General features: G+C 39.4%; 1 protein-coding gene across 1 annotated transcript in view; it reads left to right on the forward strand.

The window, feature by feature from the left end:
- Positions 1–621: 621 nt before the first annotated feature.
- The window catches only part of LOC145252681 (inhibitor of nuclear factor kappa-B kinase subunit alpha-like), a 193,960-nt gene continuing 172,142 nt past the window's right edge, over positions 622–22,439 (forward strand). The window contains exon 1 of the mRNA XM_080112502.1: positions 622–778. Coding sequence (XP_079968628.1) covers positions 772–778 — 7 coding nt within the window. The 5' untranslated portion in view covers positions 622–771. The remainder of the gene's footprint in view (positions 779–22,439) is intronic.

Here is a 22,439-nt window from a genome sequence, read left to right on the forward strand (position 1 = left end):
TTATTACTATTAATATTCCTAATATAACTCACGAACTATTTTTTTTTTTTTTTTTTTTCGCGGAAGCGAATAAGCTATTATTCAATTTTATCATTTTTCTTGCCTTTGGTAATAGTTATTTGTTGACCGTTTCTCTCGCCGCATCGGCGCATCCGCATCCCCTGTTGGAAATTGGTAACAATCGCCTAAAACCTCATAAGTGATTGTTGACCTGTCCCTTGAATAAAAATAAAAGTAAAACCTATTTTCGGAATAGCATTCAAGTTTTATTTTAACATTAAATGACGGAAAATCCCTTACGTAATTTGTATTTTTTAAATTTATAGTTTGTAAGTTTATAAATAAATCATAAAATTCTGGGAAAATACCCTCTGTTGAGAATCAAATTGGGAATACCAGGGAATACCCATTGCTTAATGAATTTTTACACTGAATTAAAAATAGATGTATTTCCGCATTTTTTTCCTTTGTGTTTTATTATTTTGTTTCAGTATCTTTTTAATTGATTTCCTGATAAGAATGGAACAAATGATTACGTAATAGATTTTTATGGCAAAAATCAACCAAAAATGTACTCTAAATAATAACAGAATATGCATTCTAATATTCGTTAGTCTTGCATTCTATCAAATTCTCATTCGGTTAATCGTTTATTCTACGGAATAGAAACAAAATTATTCTTCTTTAATGGCGTGCATGTCTTTTCATTTCCTGTTTGGAGTACCCCCTTCTTACATGTTTTTGATCATCAAAATGTTATAGCAACCCATCATGGACGGTAAGTATAACTTTTAAGGTTCACTTTCACTTAAAAACACCTAAAATGACTGAACATGAATGTTATTAACGATAAAAATCGGTGGATTATGATATACGCAATGTGCGTGTTTTTTTTTTCCGTGTTTGTTCAAGTCAGTTCAACTTTTTGAAATGATACATTTGTATTAAAAAACAATGTTAAACGTTAAAACGTTTTTAAAAAAATTTAAAGAAAAGCTGTATTTGTTTTTCTTTTTTCTTTCTTTAATTTGTGAATGTTTAAAGATTTCATAGTATTTAAAAAAAAAAAATACGAATTTTTCACTGACATTTGTTTTCGAAATGTGTGCCGTGGATGTCAAATGTGAAAAACTTTGGGAATGAAACAAATTTCATGACTTGTTTATCTTTCATTTTTATCTAAACTTATTTGATTTTAAGTTTATAATTTGCCATTTAACCCGGCGAAAAATATCTATAAGACATAAAACAAAACGCCATCTTAAGAATCTTTAACACTTTTCTTTCTCACAACCGACGGGGAAAAAACATGCACAGTAGAGTGATCCGTACTGAAATAATAACGACGTTATTATTTAAAAAGCCATTCTTAACATGGGGAGGGGAGGGTGTTTGTACCTATTCTGTACTTTAGCCTTACAATTTAATAAAAAAACATATTATAAAACTTTAATTAAACGTGGAAATACGATTTAAAAAAAATAGCGCGGATCCGGATCACTCTCTGCATTAACACCACATTTTTTATTTATTTATAGATCACAGAAGAGTCACCACTTATCAAGACCCGAAGGCCACTCGAGGATAAGGGTTAATGAATGAAAAGTTGTAGTTTAGTAATCGTTTAATGGTGTAGATTGGGCAAAAACTTGACTTGAAGGCTACCATATTGTAATCCGCTTAGAAGCAGGCCAATGGAACAGTGTTCCAGTGTTCCACATGCGTTCTTAAAAAGAAGCTTTGTTCGTAGAATCTGCCTTTAGATCTAGGCACAGATTAGAGAGTGGGGAAATTGTTGATAATGATTGTTTTTTTGTGAAAGTTTACAAGGGGAGCATAGATTGGAGCTCAAACGAGCACTTGCCATTTTTGGATGCATTTTTTTCACAATAGCTATCAAAATAAAAGTGTTTAAAAAATATACACCAAACAAAGGTTACCAAAGGCAAGATAAGTTACTACCTGGATAATTTTTCTGTTTTTTAATTTATTTTAAAGTGTTTATTTGCCTTGAAACAAAAACAGCATCAAGTATGAGTTAGAACGAAAAAATGGCGGTTTTGTTACTGCTATTTGGACCTTGGGTAATTGCTCGAATATCAAAAATTAAACAAAATACTGGTAGAAACCCACCCAATAAATATCATGCAATTGCATCGTGCGAAACTATTTTGTCACCATGGCTTATAATTTTACTTCCAATTTATACTTGTACTGTATTTTACTTCATATCAAAAATGACGTTACTTGTATCTGACAGCATAGATACAGCATTTAACCCTCATGCCATCTAAAATACACAGAGCTAGGGCAACCACATTTTTAACTAAATCTTAATATCAAGCCATTCTGTTCTTTCTCTCTTCATCTACTCTGTCAAGATTGTGTGATTTCATTTCACATGCGAATTATATTTTCGGCACTTCTGCATGTAAGTGACATGTTAGCAACAGAGATGAGTTATCGACCTCTGCTCTTCAACTGACATTTCGCGGCCATTATGTGCACCTCAAATAAAAATTTACGATAACGCAAAAATATATAACAAAATAAACAGCACAAAAATATATGAAAATCGAAACATTTTTTGAAAAAACATGAAACATTGAGGTTTTTTATTTTTTTTTTATTACATTTTCACCCCAAACAAGGCATATTGCCACTTTGTTGTAGGGGGCTACTATCAGGGACATGGGCATCAGGGTTACTGTGTAGGGAGTTGGGCAGCAAGATGTTGGTTCACGTTGCACTTGAACTTCTGCATGTCAGTACAGTTGGGGAAGCAGGGACCCGGCAGGGAATTCTAAAGTCTAGCGGTTCTGGGGAAGAAACTACTGGAGTAGAAGGCTCTCTTACATCTAGGGATCTCTACTGCTTGTCGGGTTTGTCAGGGGTATTTATGTACAGGGGGTACAAGTGCTTGTAGTTCGTCGGAACATTCACCGTTAAAGTGCTTGTAGAACAGGCAGAGGGCTGCTCATTACGTCGATGGGACAGAGGCTGAAGCTTGGATGACAGTTCAGGACCTATTAGGTTGGTGACTCTCTTTTGAACCTTGTTTAGGAGTGAGAGACTAGTAGCAAATGCACCAGCCCAAATATGACAACAATACTCCATACATGGGCGAATGGTGGCATTATAGAGGTACAGGATATTTTCAGGCGTTAGTAACTTTCTAGCATGGTAGAGAGAACCTACCTTTTTCGAAGCGGTCCTAGCAATGCTCTCAATGTAATTGTTCCAACTCCTGTTTCCTGTGAACGTTAGGCCGAGGAGTTTAAAAGATGTGCTTTCAGATAAAGAGTCTTTGGCCATTGCTATTGGTGGTAGAGAAGGTGTCTTGTAGTTATTGAAGGAAACAAGTCTAGTGTTGGCAGCATTGAATGTGACCATCCATTTTTGTCCCCATTCCACTACAGATTTGAGGTCATCCTCAAGTGTTTCTGCTATTTCTTTAGATATGTGTTCATTTGTTTTCCTGTCGTGTCTGTTATAGAGTGTAATGTCATCAGCATATATACCCATCTTACAGATAATTCATTTATGCATATTAGGAATAATAGAGGTCCAATGATAGACCCCTGAGACACTCCCGCATTTATATAATATTGTTTAGATGTATGACCATCGAGGACAACCTGGATTTTTCTCTTATCTAAGAAGGATTTAATTATGTTAAGTATTCTTCCAGTGATGCCGTATGATCTGATTTTTCTGAGAAGACCTTCATGCCATACCTTGTCAAAAGCCTTATATATATATCTAGAGCTACCGCTCTACCCTCCCCTGCTTTGTCAAATGAATAGTATATATGCTCAGAGATTACAGTTAGAATGTCTGCTGTTGAACGGGCTCTCCTAAATCCATATTGTTGGTTGGTCAGAAGTTTAGCATCTGTAAGGGGATGGACTAGAGCTTGATTAATTATGGACTCAAATATTTTGGCAAAAAGTGGGAGGAGGCTAATGGGGCAGTAATTTAGTGGGTCAGTTATTTCGCCAGAATTCTTGAAAACTGGTACCACAGAAGCAGTTTTCCAGCAGGCAGGAAAGCAAGATTCATTAAGGCATTTGTTGTAAAGTTTGGAGAGAACTGGAGCTACTTCGGCGGAGCACTTTTTAAATAGCACAGCCAGGATGAGATCAGGTACACATGTTTTTTAAGTGTCAAGATTTTTTATGATAGTATGCACCTGAAAAGGCGTGATTTTCAGATCGTCTAGTATTGCGTCTGTCAGCAAAGGAAAGTCCGGAAAAGGATGGTTAGCAGGATCCAGTGTGGAGTTGGAGGCAAACCGACTGGCAAGCATGCTAGCCTTCTCGGTTGCTGAGCAAACAACTTCATGATTGTTGGAGAATGTTGATTGCCATGATTTACGACACTGTTGTAGATTTTCCAGAAGTCTCGGGTTCCTAATTTCTGTGTTTCGATGCGTTTTTTGGTGGTTTCAGTAAATTCTCTCTTAACTGTTGCTATTTCTTTCTTACAGTTACATCTGGCTTCTATATACTTCTGTCTGTTTGGACTGGATTTATGTCGGTTAAATCTGCGGTACGCATGCTGCCTTTGTGCGATGGCAGCTGCACATGTGGAAGTAAACCATTAGAGAGAGTGGGGCTTGCTATAAAATTTCCTCGTGGGAACATGTGCTTCAATTGCTGTTTTGAACCAGTCGGTGGTCTCATTTGTGCACTGTTCAGCAGGAAGTGAAAAGATATTTCGCCATGGGGCGTCTCTGATGAGATCCCTGATGGCTTCCCAGTCAGCCTTTTTATAATATCTTGTTGTTTTGAGCAATGGCTCTTCCATTTTAGCTCTAGAATTTAGGGCGATTTCAACTATTATCACTACATGATCAGCATTCCCAAGTGGGCTGTGAGCGTTCGTAACACAATCAAACTGTGATGTGTGTTGTTCTTGCTGGTCAGGGAAACGGGTCGGGAATGTAACCATCTGTGATAGGGAATGAGTTATAGAGAAGCTATGTGTTGTGCTACCAGCTGCGTCTGTGTAAATAGAAAATCCAAGCTAGTTGTTGTGGTGGACATTGAAGTCTCCAAATACATGGACTTGTTCACTAGTGTCGAGGGGAAAGTGCTGTATCTATGCTGTCAGAGACATTGTTTATTAGGGTACAGTCCTGGGTTGAGGGAGAGCAGTAGAGAAAATAAAAGTAACTAATGTTAAGTCTAAAGCACATAAAGGCTTGATCGTCTGATTCTAGTTTTGTTTCTCTAGTCAAGGGGAGGGTGTTTCGAACATAGACTCCAAGCCCGTGCATATGTCTGTCAGAGTCCTTACGGCAGAGTGGGAGATATCCGGGCATGTTAAAGTAGTTAGAGGGGATGGAGGAGTGTAGGTTAGTCTCATTTTGTGCTAAGATATCTGGGGTGTTTGTTAGGAGAAATGCGTAAACGTAATTTTAGATTGTATTGTCATTTTTTTTAAGGGTTTCAGTTTAGGTAAGGGGGTGCTGAACAAGTGGTTATGCAGAACACCAGGCATGCAACACAAGTAGACCATCAGCTGATCTTCCATCTATTAGGACTGTGGCCTCAGGAAAGCCCACTGGGGATGAGTGCAGGGTCCCTTTCCATGCGCGACATGGCACTACAAACATCCCAATATTATATTTAACTGTTGATGGAGCAGCTGCTCTAAGCGCAACCCATCAGACGATGGTCAACCCAGTCTACTTGTACTGGAATTATGGTGTTTAAGCACTCCCAAGTGCCCAGTTCAGAGAAGGATGGGATGTGTCGGGAGAGGGGGAAAACGGTGTTCATTGCCCTAGTCAGGAAACAAGATCGACCACCGAGTGTTTCTGTTGAATCTCTGTGCTTCGACCTCTACGCCTGGCTAATAGGCAAAGGAGGAGTATGGAAGCCGGGTGATAGACAGTACCTATCTACTCCTTAAGCAGTTTACAGACCAGTAATTTGTTTGAGTCTCCCTCCCCTTAGGTTTAGCTTCAGAGTTTTCCTTTTCCTAGACGGATGACCTGGGAAGATCTACAGGTCCATCAGCACCGAGAGGGTTTGCCTCGTGCCTGGATCCTAATCCAGGTATTTCTGCGACCCCGCGTGGATAGTTAATGTTACTGGGTTAATATGTAAATGTTATGTCTACTGAGAAATTACACTCCTCAATGTGATTAAAGGACATTGCTATTACATTGTTACTGGAGGAGGGGGTGAGTAAAAGTTCATGCAGTGGAAGCAGCTATATTTGCAACAGATTAGTTGGAAGGAGTTAAGATATGGTTTAATATTTTCCCTTTAAATTTAGAATTTAAAATTTTTTTATTTATATGTTGGCTTAGGAATAGGATAACGCGTTACAGAATGGCTTGATATTGAAATTTAGTTAAAAATGTGGTTGCCCAAGCTCTGTGTATTTTAGATGGCATGAGGGTTAAATGCTGTATCTGTGCTATCAGATACAAATAACGTCATTTTTGATATGAAGTATAATACAGTACAGGTCCATGGTGTATTCAGTATGTATAATAACGTAAATAGATATATGGACAGATTTCCAGCAGATGCGAATATATGGAGGTTGTAGGTATTAAGTATGTTTTTACTTCTAATCAAGATATCTTCAGCTTTCGTTTAAAAATCATGAAGTTGTATTTTGCATTACAGAGTTATCGGTTCAGTTTTTGTATTTATCATTGCAAAACTAAGGAAGAAACAGCTATTGCTATGTGATGTACCTATTTACAATGCCTCCCCACGGAACAGAGTTAGATACCAGGGTCGTTTTTTAAAATGGAGAAAAGGTACAAAAATAAAAATTGTCTCAGTCATGAAGGAGTTCTCCTCCACTGAAAGAGAACGAGGTGGTATTTATTTGCTCCCCAACCGAGCAAATTAGGCACAAGTGAGGAGTGAAGGGGAAATGGGGACTAACTCCCCGGGGAGTAGGGGAGCTGGATAGTGACAATTGGTATGAAAAGTTGCCCCTACATTGACCAAGGTCTTATCTGTGGGGTCGCCCCCACATATGGTCTTTGCTTGCAGCATCTGCCGGAACAGATACTACACTTTGAGGTATTTATTTGCTCCCCCACCGAGCAAATTAGGCACAAGGCCAATTTTTAATGTGAGGAGTAAAGGGGAAATGGGGAGCAAGGGAGCTGGATAGTGACAATTGGTATGAAGGGTTGCCCCTACATTGACCAAGGGGATTGCTCCCACATATGGTCTTTGCTGCAGTATCTGCCGGAACAGATACTACACTTTGAGATATTAAATCTTTTATTCATGTTAAAAAATACAATCAAAATCAACGATGAACAAAAAACTTAGGCACATGGCAAGTATCTTGGGCCGAAGGCCATGTCTGTAAATCTAAGTATAGACCATAGCTAGTAAGTGTCTGCCTGGGTAAGAATAAAATAATGTATGCCTTTGCGGTAGAAATGTGTAGATATTTAGTGATAGTGACCTCCAATCGGTCAGCGTGCGAAGGTTAAGGACTGAAAGATAAGGACCCCCCTGCACGGTCGCGTAAAATTTAGTTATAGAAAAAAAAAAAAAAATTTTCCCTTTTTTTTTTTTTTTTTTTTTTTTTTTTTTTCGAGTTTTGATTCGGTGTTTAATGAGACCACCATTTTTTCTTTCGTTTTAACTCAATGGGCTAGTTTTATATTTTTAAATTAATTTTTTTTTTTTTTTTAAATAAGTTAAAATACCAAAAACTTTTGCCTTTGTTATATTATATATATATATATATATATATATATATATATATATATATTCACCTTGTGTGTGTGTGCGCGCGCGCGCGCTTTGTTGGTTATTCTGGAAAATCATTTTTTGTTTTTTACTAATGTCGATCGAATATTTGTTGAAATCAAAAATACGATATGATAAAATAAAATTCAGTCTTTAAAAGTTTTTTTATTACGTTTATACGTAAATAAATCAGCCATTTTAACCGTTTGTTAAACGTTATTTAAAAAAGCAAAAAAAAAAAACAAGAAAAAAAAAACTAACTACTACAAAATCAAATTACTTCGTAACCCTTCTAAGTTTAAAAGGAATTTGAAAGTATTTTCGTTAAACTGTCGTATTACGTATAGAAAGTTATTTCCGACTTTAAAATTCTTCTCGAATATAGAAAGTTTTGAAAGCTGTTCATATCCAATAGAGATTAAAATTAGTTATAGTTTCAAGTTTTATAACCATTTAGTTCAATTAATAAAATAAATTAATGACCAAATTATACTTAGTTTGGTCATTAATTTACTGTAGTGATTAAATTTTAAAATCTTACTTAAAATAATTTGATAAAAAGAAAAACAAAAAAGGTTTGCATAAAAAAAAAAAAAAACGAGGCAAAATGAAAGTAAAAGATTCCAGCGAGGTCAGGGTATAGCCAGTTAGATAAATAAACAAACAAACAAATAAAAATAACTGTTATGCTGAAGAGGTTAGCCCCCCCCCCCCCCAAATGGCTGCCAACTTTTAGCGACCAATTCTGTGTGATTTTCTTAGAAGTGACAGGGCAAATAAAACCTCTCGTATTAATTTGTCTGATTTGTGTAGATATCTTTTTTTTTTCTTTCTTTTATTTTCCAAGTTCACGAATTATGATTAACAGCGTTTTCAAGCAAAAAAGAAGAATCTCTTAATCCTACTACTAACCTTAAGTCCAAGTGGCAACTACTCTTGATTCGTTCGGAGCTTTTTTGAGGAGGGATGTTGCCAACAAAATGTTTCAAACAATTTGTAAGGATCGTCATCTTATATACAGATAAAAAGCGAGAAATGACTGTCATTAAATGTGCATACAATTGGATCGTTACTCAAATACGACTTTTATCCGGCATTTCAAAGTATCACATTTGTTCCGTCTCTGGCTATCCTCCCAGGTCATACCGTCTCCTTTTAGATGAATGTGAAGGGTTTATTGCCTTTCCTCTCCTTTTTTCGGGGAGCTGCATCCAGCAATAAACTGATCCTGACGAATTTTTTTTACTGTGAAAGAAAGACATCTAAACAAATCCACCTTTCCATCTAGGATCGAAGTGTAGTATTTGTATTGGCTTGAGAGGCCATCCTCTCGGGCATTACACCATTCTTTTGGAGGCGCCCTCATTTGACTGACCCGGCTATTTTTACAATCCAATCAGTGAACTTTTTTGGATTCCCACAATAAACTGACCTTGCATCTAACTTTATGATTATCAGTGTGAAAAGTTTGTAAAGAAATTCTCGGAGGCATTTACTTTCTGGAGGTCTGCTGAGCTTACTGCTTATCCCTATTTAATTGCTTCCTATGAGGGCAGAGTTAGACACAATGCCCTTTTTTTTGTTTTTTTATGTAGAAGAAAATCCAACTTCTCAAAAAAGAACACTGTATTGAATCAAAAATTAACATTGTCTCTGTCTAGAAGAATTTCTCCTTCACTGATTGGGGACAAAAGATAAAGAGTAGTATGAGAACAGATACTACACTTTACTTTTCTTAGCCAAACCTGTTATTCAAGGTACCAAGGTACTATTCAATTGCTGCCAGGACTATTTTTGTCCCCATCCAGAATGCTCCTTTTTGAAGAGCTAGATATATCCCACATCAAAAATCGACCTTGTATCAAACATTGCTCTCTTGGAGAGGCAAGTATGTGGTAATATTCCAATAAATGCTCAAAAGCAAGTGACTTTCATTGTTACCTTTTTTCTTTCTCCGCTTTGTTTTTATCAAGTCAGTTTTTGCAAAAATGTGTAAACTATAAATATTTTTCAACCAATGAAAATCGTTCCAAACTTCAAAAGTAACACATATATGTGAAAATAATAAACTAATGCAAAGTTAGAAACTGCTATAAAACAAACAGCCAAAAGACGGACAGACGACACCAGCCGGTTGTACCTGAAAACATCCAGCTTAACAATGCTCTCTTGTGCCCTTTGGGTCGAGGGAGGCAAGTTGCAAAAGAAAAGGACTTGTATACCAGTTTTCTCATTTCGCATGCACATTCTCATGCCTTAACAAGAGTCAGGCAAACAAAAACAAATTGCTATTTACTGTTATGCACTCAGTAACAAGAACAAGATAAATCAACACATGCACACATGTGCTGCCTATCTTACACACACATATTCACACTATGAACATATATTGACCTACACAATTCTAAGCCTTTTTATTATTAACTTAACTTTCGTCACCAAACACATGTTTGCATAAATGAACACTTTAATCATTGATATTATTTTATTTTACATTCTTATTTCTTGAATATAAATGTTATAAAATTGTTTTCTCCATTTTTTTTTTTTTTTTTTTTTTTTTTTTTTTTCATTTACAAAACTTTGTTTTAGATAGCACTTACTACTTGGTAACCCTTCTATTCAATAAATTTTTCATTTTATTCCTATTTTTACATTGCATGCGATTGTATATATCCATTCATTTTCTTCCTTTGTTAAAACACAACTTTTACACCCAATTCATATTAAATGTTGGTGTGATTCTTGACAATACCCAAAGACCTTATCTGTCATCCAAAATGGCCTCTACCAAAGCCAGGGTCCCCACCATAGTAAACAAACGGAAACAAATGTATTCAGGGTTTGTACAAAACAATAGACGTTATCATGAAACTAAATTTCTGTGAAGAATTGCAATTGTAGCAAGAAAATCAGCACCCATCATCTTAATTTTGTTTTCATAAAGAAAAATTATGGTCCATGTTAACCATTGCAAGAGCAAATGAAAAAAATCATGTCTTAGTTTTAGGTGAAGAAATGGATGTATTTGAATTGTGCTACTGCACTTTAATTCAAGTCCTATATTAATTTGTATTCATCAGCTTAAAGATTTCAAAATTACTTTAGATTATCAATCTGTCAAGATAGTAGACCATGTCAGCCATTTAGTAATCATCTATAACAATATGAATTGTGTCTGTTGTAATATGTATGGATAACTAATGCATAACACTGAAATTTAATTTAGTATATAACATCAGGAGCAGCTGATTTGAAGTATTATATAAAAAGTGAGAATTGCTTGTGGTCATTTGACATAAAGTTGCAATAAGCAATGTATGGGATTTGATAATTTTTGATGAAAATATTTCATTATTTAAAGAGAAACTTGCTTGATGAGGAGGGTGGCTAGACATCCAGCAGGATTAAAAACAAAATCTATTTAAGGACAGATGAACACTTAGTGCCAACGGCCATCTAGCAAACTCCTCCAGGTATGAGTTAAATACTCTCGCCAACTATGACTATGACGTACAAGAATAAGAAACCACTCTTAATTCCCAGCAGTTCTCAAGCCACCATTTCCGGGAGCAAACAGCACAGCAACAGAACAGAGAGTACTAAAAATCTCTGGGTTCGAACAGGCTGCCATTGGAAATTGAACATTGGAATGTACAACACAAAGTCACTGTCTACTGACATTAGAGTCACCGAATTAGCGGATGAACTACAGAAGATCTAATTTGATGTTATAGGAGTGTGTGAAACCAGATGCAAGGGTGAACGATGTCTCATTCTTAACAACAGCGGACACCACTTATACTATAAGGGTGGGAATACCTCTTACAATGGGATTGGTTTTGTGGTCAACAAGAATATTGCAAGAAACATCACAAACTTCAATGGTGTTATTATCTTTATTATCATCATCATCATCATTATTATCATCATTATTGCTTGTTGGAAGTTAAATAAGTAATAGTGATGTGTGTGTGCAATCAATTGGAAATTCAGTCGTGTTTGTATTTGCTGTTGACTGCGTGATGACTTTTTGCTTCATTTCTTATCTTCAAGGTTTAGTGTTTTCATTTATGTTATGACGATGTGTATCAAATTGCACTCTGGGATTGGAACAAAAATAAAATTTCTCAGTCTAGAAGGATTTCTCATCCATTAACAAAGGACAGGAAGTGTTTTATTAGAACTCATACTACACATTGCTCCTACTCCAAAGGAGACTTGCTGTTCTAAGTGAAGGCAGTTTTAGAATGGTCATGCACTGTCAATCACAATTTGTCAGTAATCATTTCGAAGGCTTTGTAATGCAAAATCCTTGTTACTTTCTCCAATCTTCTTGAATATGAAGTCAAACATCAGCATCTGCTATGGATCAAAATCAATGAATATTTTGAGATTTTTTAAACTTGCCAACTATTAAGACTTTATTAGTTTTTAATTGAAAATAACTGTTGAAGCCTTTGGAATCAATACCAGGTTCATTATCTGGATAATAGAGGGAAATGTGTACAGAACAGGAGACTTTGATGGTATGGCCACATTGAAAGAGTGAGAGTTCTTGGGTTAGTAAATATAAAAAAATTGAAGCATTTCACAGGGGAAGATCAAGAAAAACATGGGAGGAAGTGATAAGGATCTAAGCCTGTCTTTAAGACTCGGATTACACATCTATCATATCATTTTCATATCGTTTCTCTCCATGCAATGCATGTCCTCAACCCTTGTTGGCCATCGTCATCACATTTCATACATGTTTGATAGATTCTTCCCTTGGTCAACACTGGTAATACTCTGCTGGTTAGTAATGGCAGGAGTTAACTGAACTTACTCCATCTACTCTCAACTTTTACTAGCACCTGTTTCTCCTCTTATGCTCCAGTGATATTCCAAATGTAATAAAACTCCTGAGCAACCTCAATAGCTTCACTATATAAATATACTTTCACCACATTTGAGTTCTTCAATCTACATTGTCTTAAACTTCTTGCACACGTGTTGTCATCTCTTAACCTACCAGTAATTTCACTGCACATTTTCTTACTTGTGCATGTTTTTTTTTTTTTCAATGATTGTTAGAAGTTTAAATAAGTGATAATTAAATACTTGCTGTCACAACATGTACTGTAGGTTACATGAATGATTCAGACTAATGTTCTCATCTTCAGTGTTATTTTCACAATGTTCCAGACAATGTAATGTCCAATTTTCTTAAGGTGTATCATGTCGAATTCTTGGAATCTGGACAGAATTTCGAACAGAACCCTTTAATTCATGGTGGATGCAAACTCTTGTTCTGTCAGCCATGACCAAGTAGATCTTTTAAGTAATTTGCAAGTGTATTTTTAGTATTGCTTTAAGAGTTTCATGTAGAACTGAATTTTACCTATCATTTTATACTTGTGTAAAGGACCTGTGACATCGGCTGAAGCGTGAAAATAACACTCAATTGAAAACAGCAGTCTGAATAATCCAAAATATTAATCTTCATCTTCAAAATTCAGAAACATCCTTTACCGTCTTTACTAAAAATCTAAAATATCATTTTGATTGTTGGTTGTGACACTGATTAATTTATCTTTGGATATGCGATTCAGTGTTATCAGTATATATCATGACACTGTGCGCCTGATCAGTTGGAGATGCACACAGTTTTGGCCTTTGAAACACTGGCGATCTTGTATATAGTTTGCGATTTACGTCATTGCTTCCATTTTCGGTTTTAAGGGTGGTTGGATCCGTTAGTGTTGTGTATTTGTGCAAGCAAGCTATTACCTGATGTTTTATTATCTTCTGTGTTTTTGTGGTACAAATTTTCAACCTGATGTTGTCAAGGCTGTGACTTATAAAGTTTATCTTTTAAGTAAAAATAAAAATTTAGTAAATTTCTCCAGAGAAAGAAAAAATGAAAAAAAAAGCTACAAAAAATTTTAGATTTTTAGAAACGGAATTTAAATTGGAAGTCATTTTATTTAGGATCTTGACATTATAGAGATTAGAAAACTTGAATGTTCGAAATTTTTCTTCCCTTCCCTTGTTATATTGAAGAGAAATTTTAAAAATAAATTTTATTTCAACGTCTCTTTAAATTATTTTATTCAGAAATAAACTCTTCTGTTGTACCACAAATTGTTATTCTTGTAAAGATAGAAACCATGTTATACCCCTAAAATAATTTTTCTACAAAATAAGTAGATAGGTATCTTCCTTTATTCATAACACATCAAAGGATGATCTATGCATCCTGAAACACAAACAGAACAAATACAGTGTTAGAAGTGCAGCACTACTAGACATATCTAGTGCGTATCTATCTATCTCCCTTCCCCCCACAAGTTTTTGGGGTAACCACAAAACTTAATTGAATAAATACAACAAAAGTCTCCAACTGAACACCAACCAAGTCTGTGGTTAACACACAACATCGGACTAGAGTGGTCATTGTGGTAGACTGCCCTCACACTCACAGCATTATTCTGGCTGGTCCAAGTCTAACCATATCACGATCACTTGTCACAATGCGGCTTTCGCTGTGTGGAATGTTCCATTTCACTGCGTCCTGGCGCGTTATGTGGTAGTAGACGTGCCAGGGCATGAGGAAGCTTCTTCTCAGGCATGGGAGGCATTCCGTGGGGAGTAAGAACTGGAGCTGGTTCCACACCAGCACAGGGTAGAGGGATGCTGTCATGCTCAGACGGGTTTTGGGATGCTGGCTGCGTCTGTGATGGCTGTTGCATGGGTTCCATGGGTGTTGGGGGTGGAGGCTCCGAAGATGGACCTGTGGTGTTAGGGTGCTGATCGGAAGGTGATGGAGATGTGGTGACAATTGGCCGAGGTTCCAAAGACTTGGTGGGCAGGCCCTGACCTTGGGCAGGGGCATTATGGGGCTGTACCCGTAGAGGTGTCTGCCTCTGCAGAAATGGTATGAATTTTCGTAGATGCTGTCTATTGCATAGGGTCACGCGACCGGATCCATCCACCCGGACCACATACTGGTGAAACTGCCGTACTTCCACAACAACTCCTGTTTGCTCCCAGCGCTTTGGGTGGTTGCCTACAAGATTCTGTAGGTACACATGGTCCCCAACACGTAGAGGTGGTAGGAGTCTGGTGTGAGCATCCCACTTTTCATGTTCTCTGGAGTGCCTGCGAGCTAGGGCCCTTTCACAGAATGTCATGGTTTCTTGCCATGTGTTGTGTGGACAATACCTCTCCAGTGGGATTGGGATAGCGTCTCTGATTGGTCAGCCAAAGAGTACCAGTGCAGGTGAGGCTTTGGTCTCAGGGTCGATGGAATTCCTGTATGTAATCATGGCTCTCTGGAATCTGTCAGTGTCCAGAGAACCACCAGGCCCAGTGTTGTTCATTAACATGCGCTTGACGGTTTTCACTGCAATTTCCGCCCTATTGTTTGCACTGGAAACCCTGTGGTTCACCCCCCACGCAGACGTTTGATGAGCCCCGCTGCTCCAGATTGTGACTTATAAGCAATCGGCCAGTTGGAATATCTGTCCACCACAACCACATAGTCCATGTTGAGATAGTGGAAGTAGTCGCAGGCGATGCGCTGGAAGGGATAATCTGGAGGAATTATATCAGCAGGCGGCTGCAGAGGGTTGGATTTAGCTACCAAATTACAATGACCACATCTGTCGCAGACCAGTCCAATGTCTGTGGATATACTGGGCCAAAATACAGAGTCAGCAGCACGGGCCGTCATGATGCTTATTCCTTGATGGGCAGCATGAAGAGCATTCAGGATGTTCTGACGCAGTGATGCAGGTATAACAATCAGCTCTCCCATCAATATGACACCATCAACACTGTATAGGCTGTCACTGTATTTAAAATATGGGCGCAGTTCCAAGGTCAAGTCCTGGGAATTGTCTGGGAAGCCTTCCTGAATTGCGTTCATGAGCTGTTGTAACGTAGAATCAGAGAATGTGGCTTCACAAACCATATCCCATGTAACTACATCAGTGATTGAGTTCAGAGCAGCACAAGCGCTGGATGACATGCTCGCCTCATCAGCCAGTTCCTCAATGTCAGCCAGGAGACAATCTGGGGTGACCGGTGGCTCACTTGGTAGTTGCAGCTGTTTTGCTGCTGAAGTCGGGTAACGGGATGCTGCATCGGCTCCCTTGTTCTTATGACCTGGGATGTGAATGAGTGTGAACCGGTATGGCAGGGTCTTCTCCTTTAGGTTTAGCAAGCGGCCATTTGCAATGTCGGTGAGAGGTTGATCGTTTAAGACTCTTATCAATGGTTTGTGGTCTGTCGTCACAATAAGGTCCTCACACCCAAGGATGTAGTAACGAGTCTGATGCAATGCGTACACAACTGCGAGTGCTTCCCCTTCGATTGGAGCATACCTACTCTCTGCCGGGGACGTGAAGCGACTACCGACAAGGCACAGCTTCCATCCATGCGGGCAGCAAGGCAAGCAGGCAGCTTGACCGGGCACTCATAGTACTTCTGCTTCAACAAGAAGCCAATACCATTCACAGACCAGTCCGTATAGAGGCAGGTTGGACGGGCAAGATCGAAAAGGCGTACTCCATCCTTCATTTCATTGATAATGGCTTCCTTAGACTGTTTGAATGCTGAGTCGAACTCGTCAGTCCAGATAAATCTGTTGGAGGGCTTGAGTAGGTGACGAAAGGGTTTCATCTGGCTGGTCATGGAAAAGGCATATGCTCCCTGATTCACCAAGCCAAACCATGCCCTGGCGCTTGAGATGTCCGTTGGCGTAGGGAAACTCCGGACAGAATCTATGAACTTGGAGGATGGGCAGATGTTGGTGGGTGTAATCGTGAGCCCATCCCAGTCTATTGTCTCCTGAGCGAACTGAAGCTTCTTGGGGTTCAAGGTGACCCCGTTGCAGTACAGAAAGTCACACCATCTACACAGTTGGAAGAAGGACTCTCTTATGGAGATCGCCCATTTTAGCGTGAAATCCACAATCTTCACCTTGTCTGGGAAGTCAGCAATGGCATCGAATCGCTGATTGTATCCATCACCGCTAGCCAAGAATCCTTGAGGGACGACTCGGTATCTGTAACGTCCCCAAGGTGTTATGAAAGTGGTCAGATGACGATCATATGGGTGGATTGACACAGAGTGGTATCCATTCCATGCGTCTGTCACAGTTTTTAGGGTATGTTGTGGGACCTGCTCGGCAAGATGGAACGGGCTCTGAACATGGTGTGTTTGCCTAACGGAATGTCGATTTAAGTGCTGCAGGTCCACTGTGCGTCGAGGGGACCCATCCTCCTTGGCTGCCACCGCCATTCATGAGCACCATGTCACAGGAGTGTTTGGGCCAACATTTTCAAGCACACCCAGGCGCACGTCTCTTTCCAAATCATGAAGCACCTGTTCTTGCCAATGAAGAGGTACAATCGCAGGCTTGTGCACAGCATGGGGGCGGGCCTCTGGGTCAACATAGAGTCGCAATGGCTCCTCCGGCATCATATGCATAGGACGATGTTCACAAGTGTTGAATGTGGATGAACCGTAGTAGTCCAGAACCCATTGTTTGAGGGCGGGCACACTCTCAGGTCTGTCATCCAGCCCTGGAGGAAGGTCGGTAGGCAACGGTGGGGGCTTTTCCGGCCGCATTGGGCATGAACATGTGGGTTCGTCATCTACTCCAGCCACGGCGGCGTGTGGCTGCCAGGTTGGGATTGAAGGAAAATTAGCCGGAAGAGCACCCAAGGTCGCAAGAGCTTCCCTGCACATAAAAGCCCTGTCAATTTTGCTTGAGAGGTATGTGAGCTGCTTGGTGCATCTGTCCGATCCTGACATGTCAGTGGTAGAGATTTTGACCACTATACCACCCAGGACACCTAGATCTTCTCTTATAGCCCCTCTCATGGTGAGCCACACGGGTATGATATCGGAGTCTGAAAAGCCTATATCATATGCATGTTGAATGGGCATAATGCAGCTTTGACAACCTGAGTCTGCGATCATGGAGATGAATGTAGGGAGGAGTCTCTTACCGTTAGTGATGGGGTGGCCTAGAATGGCGTGGTTGTCAGGGCATGGGGTTAATGCGACGGTCATCATAGGGTGGAGCTCTGAAGCACGTGCCACCCACTCACCATCAAATATGTGATGTACAAGGGGAGATTGCATCCATTAAAAGTTGTGGATGTGCGACAGTCCTCGGTCCCGCACAACTGATCGAAAACAGGCTTGGTATATATGTCCTCCAGGTCATCTGACAGATGATGTACCCCAGATGTCCTGCCTGGAGGGGGCTTGGATGAGCGTTTTGTGGGCTGCTGGCCACGACAAAAACGTGAGGACTTATCACGATGTCCCCACGCACCACATGAGGTGCACTTGCTACAAGCGGAACTGTAGTTCCCCCTGACAGAACATTTGGTGCAGGTGAATGTTCAGGCTGAGCATAGCTGTGACCTAGTGTCTCTATCATTTTTTACTCCATGCGCTGGTCCACGACATGCCCAACAGGGTGGTCTGCCAGGGGATTTCTTGAGTGTGGGCTTGGTGGAGTGCCCTATAGCCCCAGCCTGGGTGCCAACTGCTGACTAAGTGGCTTTTTCCTGCTCCTTCTGAGCAGTAAAGTTGACAGTCTCATCAAGTGTTCGGTCTGTCTTGCTATCACCGAGAAGGTCTGCCATGATGTCCGGGTCTGCGATTCCACGAATCAGATTGCCCTTGATTATCTCATCGCTATAGTCGAATGTGTGATCACAACCAGCAACCTTGCACCTTGCTGTATACTGGCATAAGACTGCCTGACCATGGAGGCTGGCCAAGTGTGTCCTTATGCCAGTGCCTGAGGGCTGAGTCATATTGTGTACCAGGATGCTATCCTCTTTTACTGCCAGGCGTTTGATGGCTGCCAACAGTTGTGCTTCGGTCATTGAGGCTACATCGTCATGGATGTCATGCATTATAAATGTGCATAGATCATCTTTACAACAGTTGAATAGGGCTATGGGGAGCGTGGTGTGTGTGATGGCCATGCCCACTTCATACATGTTCCACTGGCGTGTGAATGAGGACCATTGGTCGGGGTTGCAACCCAGACCAATCCTAGGTGGGTCCAGTTTCAGTTTCTGCTGTAATGCTGGTGCATGGGCGACTGCGTGTGCATTGTCTGCATGGATTTTCAGAGCAGTGGTGAGTGCAGCGGCGAACTCCTCCGATAAGTCTTGGGATTCCCAAAGGTAGTCTTGAACTGGACAAATGAGCTTCACCATAATCAACTGTTGATGGATGCACGGGTCATAGATGTTAACACCAGTCGAAACGTCACTCCTTCTCATGATAGCAGCAACGATGATGCATAGATCATAGATAGGTATCTTCCTTTATTCATAACACATCAAAGGATGATCTATGCATCCTGAAACACAAACAGAACAAATACAGTGTCAGAAGTGCAGCACTACTAGACATATCTAGTGTGTATCTAATAAGTGTATAAATACTTAAGGATGTGTGTTAAAAAAAAACTGACAAAACCATTCGTTTAAATTTTTTATTTAAAAGAAAAAAATTAATTTAACGTTTTTTGAACTGGAAGTGATCAAAATTTTTATCATATAAAATTACTTTTTTAATAAGATTTTTAAAAATGCAGTAATGCAATAGAATAAACTAAATTTTACACTATTGCATTTTTGTTTTCAATAAATATTCAGCTTTGAGATAAATGCTTCATGCAGTATAGAGAAGTAAAGTCCGGAAAGATTTTGGCACATCTTTATGTTGCCAGGCAGAGCTGTGCAGTCTCATGACTGACTTACGTTAACTTTATCTAGAGCTTCTCACAATTGTTACAAGATCCCAAGCTTTCAGAACAACCTCATCTTTTATCTGATTAGTCAAGTCTGTGATCATGCCAATGCATGTCTCACCTTCAGCTTTTAACAATGGTTGAGAGTTCTCCAGCCTTGCCGTTCTTTATTTTACATCTTGAATGTTATTCTTGCAACGGAAAGGTCGAACAAAATGAATGCAAGTTATCCCCTATGGATTAAATTAAGAGTTCCATTTGAAATTTTGTACAGATTTTCAGAATTCGACATGTAACCTCCTTCCTTCTAAAGAAGGTAGGAGGTTACATGAACCAAAATGTGAGAATAACATTCAAGAGGAGAACATTAGTCCTTCCAAATAATTCAATTAATATACAAACATTTTTAATGTTATTTCAAACTTAATTCTATCATAATTAAAAAAAAAAAAAGAACTAATAATTATTTTATGAACAAAAGCATATCTGAAGTTTATTATCAATTTACTTTAAAGTCTGAACCTCTGACATTGGTTTTTTCTTGCTGTTTAGATATGGCCCTACAAAAAATGCCAAAATAAAAAGGTTAAAGAATTGAAACAATCCTACCATAATCAAGCTATGGAGAAAGCAACAAACTCATGTGGACACACAGCAAATTATTTTAATAAAGCAAGAAACAATATATCTATAAAATAAACACCAACACACCAATAAAGGAAGTATGAGAAGATACCCAACCGTCACATACCTGCTTGGATTCTTCGTGTCATTATTGCAATGAATGACTAACAATAAAGTGTATATTAATCAAATACAAAAGAAATGAGCATTGTTGTTGCAAAGAAAAAAGAATACACAAAGCTGCAGCTAATTGCAGCAGCGTCGGCCGTCGGTACTTTCCGTAGACTCGTTCTCACGTCTGTCCCATCTGCTCCAGTGGCCTGTTTTTATAAAAGACAGTCCTCCAAATTTGCATATTTGATATGAGATATGTATATGAGATTCTGTGAGACTGCATTGTTATATAAGGCCGCAGACGCCATATTGGACCCTTTGCAGCATTATAACGCTGCGTCGGCAAAGCGCACACCGAGGCCGTTTAAGAGGTAAGCCTGCATTCCCACAATTTTTGCCACACTCACCCTGGTATCATCATCACAGAGAAGGCAGGGACGCGGTGGCCTTTTTCTTCGGGTACTTCTTCAGAGAGAGGGACCAGGGGCTTCGTCCTTGCCTGTGCTTTTCAGGATAGGTGAACCTTAGGCTGCTAATCTCAGAGTCACTGTCCGACAAAGTCGGCGTAACCCAGAATGATTGTTCGCTGGTCTCGGATCCAGTCTTGCTCTCATCGACGAGTGGCGGCTGCGCTTGTTGCATTGATGACAGCGTCCTCGTTTCCATGCTCCATAGTCCGGGGTGCGCTTCACACTGCTTCTGCAATCTCTGGCGAAGTGGTTGGGGCCCGCCACATTAGTAGCACTGTGGGTCCTCTGTAGACGATTCCAGTGTATCAACCGTTACCGAGACCTGCTCCACATCGTCCTTTAGGATGTTTCAGGCCCTAGCCAACAACTCTGCCAACCCAAGCTCATTGAGCTTCAACGACGCCCGCAACAGCCGACTGGCGTCATCCGGGAGCCCAGACAAAAAGGTGCATGCCAATATTTGGTCGCTTGTACCACTGAAGGAAGCAACAAGCTTCTTCAGGTTGGCCAGGTAGATGTCCACAGTCTCCCCTGACCTAAGCCAACGTTCAGAGAATTGCCTCCAGGCAACAAAAGTGTCACACCGAATGCTCCGTACAACGCTTGTTTTATCTGCTCCATTGTTGCCTCATCCCCAAGCTGCTGGTACATGGCATAAGCCCCCTTAGTGAGCCTCAATGGGATGACTATAGCTGGAGCCTTAATTTTGCACAACCAGCAAATGCGCTCGGCCTTCTCCAGCCATTCAACCACCGAAGGACCAGTCGGGGGCCCGTCAAACTCTGGTATCAGCTTCAGGTCGAATCTGTCCATGGAAAAAAATGTATGCCGAGATAGTTTGTTGTTTCAAAGAAAAAAAAGTACACAAAACCTCAGCTCACTGCAGCAGCGTCGTCCATCGGCACTTTCCGTAGACTCGTTTTCATGTCTGTTCCCATCTGCTCCAGTGGCCTGTTTTTATAGAAGACAGAGTCCTCCAAATGTGCATCTGTGCATGTGAGCACACAAAATTCTGCGAGACTGCATTGTTATATAAGGCCGTAGGCGCCATCTTGGACCCTTTTCAGCATCACAACGCTGCGTCGGCAAAGTGCACCCCAAGACCATTTAAGAGATAAGCCTGCGTTCCCACAATTTTAGCCACATATACGCAAGTATTACAGAGTATCAAAACAAAAATGTTATTTGAAAATATTTTCAAATAATAGGGCTTCTTAAAGAAACTAATCTGTACAAACATTTAAAAAAAATCTAGTATTAACAAAATAACATCTGATAAAAAAACAAACTAATTAACTTGCATAAAAATGTTAATTATATTGTTACTATGTAAACGGTTTAAAAACTCTCTTCAAAAGAATTATTCAAATACTTTTTCCATCAGCCAAATTAAAAAAGTATACCAAAATTTTTCCATCAGCCAAATTAAAAAAGTATACCAAAATTTTTCCATCAGCCAAATTAAAAAAGTATACCAAAATTTTTCCATCAGCCAAATTAAAAAAGTATACCAAAATTTTTCCATCAGCCAAATTAAAAAAGTATACCAAAATTTTTCCATCAGCCAAATTAAAAAAGTATACCAAAATTTTTCCATCAGCCAAATTAAAAAAGTATACCAAAATTTTTCCATCAGCCAAATTAAAAAAGTATACCAAAATTTTTCCATCAGCCAAATTAAAAAAGTATACCAAAATTTTTCCATCAGCCAAATTA

The sequence above is a fragment of the Euprymna scolopes genome, chromosome 29, assembly GCF_053919585.1.
Source record: "Euprymna scolopes isolate OS-2025 chromosome 29, ASM5391958v1, whole genome shotgun sequence".
NCBI classification, from domain to species: domain Eukaryota; kingdom Metazoa; phylum Mollusca; class Cephalopoda; order Sepiida; family Sepiolidae; genus Euprymna; species Euprymna scolopes.